This window comes from Ursus maritimus, unplaced genomic scaffold, assembly GCF_017311325.1.
Source record: "Ursus maritimus isolate PB19 unplaced genomic scaffold, ASM1731132v1 scaffold_17, whole genome shotgun sequence".
NCBI lineage: Eukaryota > Metazoa > Chordata > Mammalia > Carnivora > Ursidae > Ursus > Ursus maritimus.
Window position 1 is genome coordinate 54,121,734 of NW_024424119.1, and position 6,000 is coordinate 54,127,733.

Sequence of the window (6,000 nt, forward strand, 5' to 3'; positions counted from 1 at the left end):
ACCCTGGAAGGGCCGCGTGGCCGGAGCACAGAGGAGCAAGGGCCAAGATGCGGGTGCTTGGGGTGGTGCTGAGCAGGTCTGGGAAGCCCGCATGGAAAAGCTGTGGGAAAGTCGGGGCCTCGGAACTGGTTGTCAGAGTTCTGACGTTCAGCGTCCCGCACGGACCAGCGCCGCCCTCGGGGACGGCCTGTGTGGGCTGTGTGTCCAGGTGGGCAGTGGGCAGGACCCCACGGCTGGCCTGGGCCTCTGGAAGGCTCTAGCTGCTACGTTTCCTGTATTTACCCGGAGGGTGAGATCTGAGTGGATCAAAGAGTGACCTGGTGCCAGAGCCCGGCTTGAGCCCCCGCCTGGTTACCGGGGGTCCCAGAGCCCGGCCTTGAGGCCCCACCTGGTTACCGGGGGTCCCAGGGCCCTGGCCTTGAGGCCCCGCCTGGTTACCGGAGGTCCCAGGGCCCTGGCCTGAGCCCCCACCTGGTTACCGGGCTCCCGGGGCCTGGCCTGAGCCCCCCCTGGTTACCGGGCTCCCAGGACCTGGCCTGAGCCCCCACCTGGTTACCGGGCTCCTAGGGCCCCGGCCTTGAGCCCCCGCCTGGTTACCGGGGGTCCCAGGGCCTGGCCTGAGCCCCCGCCTGGTTACCGGGGGTCCCTGGGCCCCAGCCTGAGCGCCCACCTGGTTACCGGGCTCCAGGGGCCTGGCCTGAGCCCCCACCTGGTAACTGGGCTCCCAGGGCCGGCCAGCCCAGCGTGGAAGGACCGCCGCCTCCTCCCTCCCCCAGATCCTGTGTATCCACCTGAAGCGCTTTCGGCACGAAGTCATGTACTCGTTCAAAATCAGCAGCCACGTCTCCTTCCCCCTCGAGGGACTTGACCTGCGTCCGTTCCTTGCCAAGGAGTGCACGTCCCAGATCACCACCTACGACCTCCTCTCGGTCATCTGCCACCACGGCACAGCAGGCAGTGAGTCCGCCACCCCCGCCTCACCCCTGTCCCCGTCCCCCCGGGGCGTCCGTGACCAGCCTGCCCCTCCCGCCGCAGGTGGCCACTACGTCGCCTACTGCCAGAACGTCATCAATGGGCAGTGGTACGAGTTCGACGACCAGTATGTCACCGAGGTCCACGAGACGGTGGTGCAGAACGCCGAGGCCTACGTGCTCTTCTACCGGTGGGGTCCTGGGCGGGCCCTCTTGGTGGGGCGGGCTCTGGCTCAGGGACCGCTGGGCGACCTGCGGGCCGGGATGGCCAGCACCTGCACCCTGGGCCTTTACCCTGGGTGCGTGTGGAGGGGGGTGGAGCCTGGAAGGTTCTAGGCCGCGGGCAGTAAGAGTTTCAGCTTGTAAGAAAGAGTCCTCTGGCCGTGGGGAAAGCGGGGAGCCCAAGAAGTTGAGTTTGGGTCTTCCTTGGTGCTCCCATGGGAGTGACCGTGGCCGGCATGCTGCAGGGGCCGCCGAGAGGCTGCTGGGTCGCTGAGGGGCTCGGGGTGGGGAGGGCAGTGGTAGGTGGCTGCAGACACACCCCTGGCAGGGTGTGGCTGGCGCCCCACCATGCAGGGAACCCAGACACAGCTGTTCCTAATTCCCCCGCCCCACCCCTGCTCCATCCCTGCTCTACCCCTGCCCCACCCTTGCCTCACCCCACCTTAACCTTGCTCTATCCCCGCTCCACCCCTGCCCCACTCCTGCTCTACCCACCCCTGCTCCATCTCTGCTCCATCCTTGTTCCATCCCCTGCTCTACCCCTGCACCCCCGCCCCACCCCTGCTCTGCGCACCCCTGCCCCGCCCCTGCTGCAGGAAGAGCAGCGAGGAGGCGGTGAGGGAGCGGCAGCAAGTGGTGTCCCTGGCTGCCATGCAGGAGCCCAGCCTGCTGCGCTTCTACGTGTCTCGGGAATGGCTCAACAAGTTCAACACATTCGCCGAGCCGGGGCCCATCACCAATCACACCTTCCTCTGCTCCCACGGAGGTGAGGGCGCCTCTGCGGTCCGGGGTGGGGGCGGGCGGCCGAGCCCCCAGCGCTCCATCCCTGTGCCTTCCCCCGCAGGCATCCCGCCCCACAAATACCACTACATCGACGACCTGGTGGTCATCCTGCCGCAGAACGTGTGGGAACACCTGTACGGCAGGTGAGGTGCGGCTGCTCCTGGCCGGCCGGGCGTCCGCGGGGACGGAAGCCGGGGAACCGCGTCCCCCCGCGTGTGACTGCAGCGGAGCAGATGCTTGTGGGTGTCCGCTGGGCCCCGAGAGTCGGGAGGGACAGAGACCGGCTCCAGCAAAAGCCCGCAGGTCCTCTCACCAACGGTCCCCTGTCCATCAAGACCAGAAACGGAGCTGGAGCTCGTAGCTGTCGTGTAGAGGACCCGCCTAGGCCCCGGGCCGCTCTGCAGACGGGCCGGGCAGGATGTGCCCCCCCCCGCCAGAGAGCGGTCAGACAGGCTGAGGGGGCCTCTCCTCGGACAGGCTTTGCCCCATCCGCTGGTGGGGCGGGTACAGACTTGGCCTGGTGGTAGGTGGGTGGGTCAGAGCCCCCACGGGGAGATGCGTCCCCATATCCTGTGGGAACCCACCCTCCTACCTGCAGAGGGACAAGCTTCTGCCTCCCTTTGACATTGTCCTCGGGGTCCGGCCGAGGGGGCTGTTGGCCACAGCAGCTCCTGCCCGGTAGCCAAGAGAGGAATCGAGAATGTTAATCTGCTCTTTAGCCTTTAAACATAGCTTTGTGGCGTGCCCGCCCTGGGGCAGGCGCCAGGCCCGGTACTGTGGCCCGCGGGCACGCAGGTGCCCCTGCCAGCCGAGTGAGGGAGACAGAAAAGTCAACAGACCGTGCACAGGGCACCCAGGGTTGCCCAGCGGGTGGGCCAGGGCAGCATCGGGGAGGCTCCCCGGAGGAGGAGGAGAAACCCACCAAGTGGAGGGCAGTCATGGTTCTCGGGCATGTTCTGCCGCCTCCCTTCCTAGAACTCTCCCCTCAGGGTGTGCTCGCTCTCTCTCTCTCTCTGCCCTCCCTCCGGGTGCAGGTTTGGGGGCGGCCCCGCCGTGAACCATCTGTACGTGTGCTCCGTCTGCCAGGTGGAGATCGAGGCGCTGGCCAAGCGCAGGCGGGTTGAGATCGACACCTTCATTAAGGTGCGTGTGAGTGGGGGCGGGGTGCCGTGCCCTGGCTTCTGCTGGGGACACGCGGGGAGCTGGGGACTGAAGAGCCACGTGCAGTCAGGCTCTATTCGGAAGACCTGGCTGTGGGAGGACAGAGCGGCCGGACCCTGAAGACTTTGCCGGCAGGACGGTCGGGTTCCGGAGGCTCAGGTCATCCGCTTGTGTGTTGGAGCCGCTGTGGAAAGAACAGAGCCCTGCTTTTCGGGGCTGGTGACTCTTTATCGTGGGGGTTGCCCCACGTGTGATAGGACAGTTAGCATCTCTGGCCCCCCGCATGCCAGTGACAACAAAAACCAGCTCCGGGTATTGGCCATGCCCCTGGGAGGACAGATCTCCCCCCTAGTGAGAACCACGGGGTCTCTCAACCGGCACGGACAGGTGCACTACGTGAACAAAGCACGTGGCTAAACGACCCGGGACGACCCCGTTTAGGAAAGGGGCTTCTGCAGCGCGAGCAGGCGTGTGTGAGGCCCGGGCCCTCGGAGCAGGGTGACCGGGGACCGCCCGCCCTTCCGCAGGGGAGCTTGGGTGAAAGGCAGTAGGGGACACCGAGCTCTGTGCCCGTGCGAAAACGACGTGTCACAATAGATCACGGAGCAAAGTCAGCGCGCCCAGTTAAGTGGGGGGGGGGGGCCGCCGCCGTTTGCTGCCTGAAGTATCTGGGGTTTTCTAGAGTCGGGCGGGGGTCGGCGGTGCCGGGTAGTGGTGTGACGCTCCCTCTGCTCCCCGCGCCCAGCTGAACAAGGCGTTCCAGGCGGAGGAGTGCCCCGGCCAGTCATCTGCATCAGCATGCAGTGGTTTCGGAGTGGGAGGCCTTTGTCAAGGGCAAGGACAATGGTGAGTGCAGCGCGGCCTGTCCCTCCCCTGCCAGCACAGGTGGTCCCCCTCCCCAGGGCTGGCACGCTGTCCGTGCCCCCACCCGGCCAGGCCACCCAGGGCCAGGCCTTCTTGCTGCGGCGGAGACAGGAGGCGTCTTGCTCGCCCCTTCCCTCCCGTCCTGTCATGGCTCCTGGACAAGGCTGCCCATCCCTCCAGCCGGCCCTTTCCTTTGGGGGTTCCGCTTGCCCTAAATAAAGGTTTTAGTGGATAGATGGCTTCAGACTCTTAGGAGAGAGCGCGGACACAGTGTCCACTGACCGCTTGGTTTCCAGAGGTGGAGCAGGCCCCAGCACCGGGCGGCCTCCCAGAATCCTACAGTCCCCAGCAAGAACGGCCGTGCCCACGCTCTGTGGCCTGCCGGCCGCCCTCAAACCCTCAAGCCCCACACGGGGCTCCCAGACTAGGGCTTGGGACCTGGCAGGGCCAGCAGGTTCTGGGCACGGACACTGGCCTTTCAGGGCCTACGCGCTGGCCAGGCCTCGGGCCAGGAGGGGCCTCGCTGCCATCCAGCCCCTGGCACGTGAGGCAGCAGGTGCACCCCAGGGGCTCCCTGGTGGCGGTGGCGTTCAGGCTTGGCTGTGGTGGAGAGCCGGGCTCTGGAGTTGCAGCCCGCCCTCAGGCCTGGCTTTGCCTTCTGCCAGCTCTTCCCGGGCCGTTCCTCCCTTGCCTCGAGAAACAGCTCTCATGTCAAGTGCTTGCTGAGGATTACAGGAGGTTTGGGGAGGGTGCTCCACGAGGGTCTGAAACTAGCGCCCGAGCCCCAGAAATGCCCTCTGCAGGCTCCAGGGACACTCGAGTCCCTTCTGGCTCTTCAGCTTTGCGGACGAGCGTCTGGTGCCCAACACCACCCCTGTAAGGAGCGTCCTGGACCCCGGGCCGACGGCCTCTGGGGTCACGGTGTTGGAGTCACGCCTTGAGAATGACTCCTACCTGTTGAGGCGGAGGGCCGTGGGGGCTGGGAGGGCTTCCGGCTGCCACAGAGGCCCAGAGGCACTGAGACTGAGCCGCGCTGTTCCAGAGCCCCCGGGCCCATTGACAACAGCAGGATCGCACAGGTCAAAGGAAGCGGCCATGTCCAGCTGAAGCAGGGTGAGTCTCACCGCTCAGCCCTGGCCTCCCCGGCCAGCCAGGCTCCCGCGGTCCCTCCTGGCTGCCAACGACCAGCCATTTCTGAGCCCCCACTGCTCCTACCCGTGCCCTGTGCTGGCCTCTCGCCTGCCCTTTGTGGGAACCGCACAGCCCGGGAAACGGGCGGTAGCCAGAGACGTACCTTCTGGGTCCTTAGAGAACAGACGCTCCTGTGCAGCGCCCAAGATTGCTCTTGAACAGCTTTGCACGGGAGCGCACGGGTGCCCTCCTCCCGGTGGGGCCCGGAGGGGTGAGGGGGCACGCGCAGGCCCAGCCCCGACCACGTGGCCTCTGGGGCCCCACAGGAGCTGACTACGGGCAGATTTCAGAGGAGACCTGGGTCTACCTGAACCACCTGTACGCGGCGGTCCCGAGATCGCCATCCGGCAGAGCGTGGCCCAGCTCCAGGACCCAGAGAGCTTACACGGGGAGCAGAAGATCGGCCGAGACTCGGGCCGTGTGACTGGTGGGCCAGTCTGTAAGTCCCCTCCCTTTGCAGAGACCCTCTCCCGCCTCCTGTGTGTTGGAAGAGCGCATCCCTGAATGCACCTTCCGTGAGGATGTTTGGAAAAACCCTCTCGTGGGCCCTGCCGGGCTGAGTGACCCAAGTGTCCCCACAGGCTCCCGCCTTGGCCCTCCTCCCTGCGGAGGCGTGTTTGCCGCCCGAAGAGAGGCCGGCCGCGGAAACCCAGATGTGTTAAAGAGGCAGCAAAGTTGTTTGGGTGCCAGTGAGTAACGTCGCAACCAGGAAATACATCCACTTCGGGCTCTTCAAACGACCAGGCTCTGACGCTTCCTAACTTGGGTCTTTGTGCCCACTTGTCACAGTTGTTGTGTCTGCCCCACT

The 6,000-nt window shown here is 66.0% G+C and overlaps 1 protein-coding gene across 7 annotated transcripts in view; it reads left to right on the forward strand.

Annotated features, from left to right (window-relative positions):
- Positions 1-6,000, forward strand: part of USP20 (ubiquitin specific peptidase 20) — a 47,353-nt gene that overhangs the window by 36,934 nt on the left and 4,419 nt on the right. For 5 of the 7 annotated variants that reach the window (XR_005835281.1, XM_040632058.1, XM_040632059.1 and 2 more), the window contains exons 18-22: positions 729-957; positions 1,036-1,162; positions 1,790-1,959; positions 2,038-2,119; positions 3,011-3,119. Coding sequence is in view for 6 of the 7 variants with exons in the window: in XM_040632058.1 (XP_040487992.1) it covers positions 729-957; positions 1,036-1,162; positions 1,790-1,959; positions 2,038-2,119; positions 3,011-3,119 (717 nt within the window). In the remaining variant the exon portion in view is untranslated. The remainder of the gene's footprint in view (positions 1-728; positions 958-1,035; positions 1,163-1,789; positions 1,960-2,037; positions 2,120-3,010; positions 3,120-6,000) is intronic. The other 2 variants (XM_040632061.1, XM_040632063.1) reach the window with 1 other exon arrangement.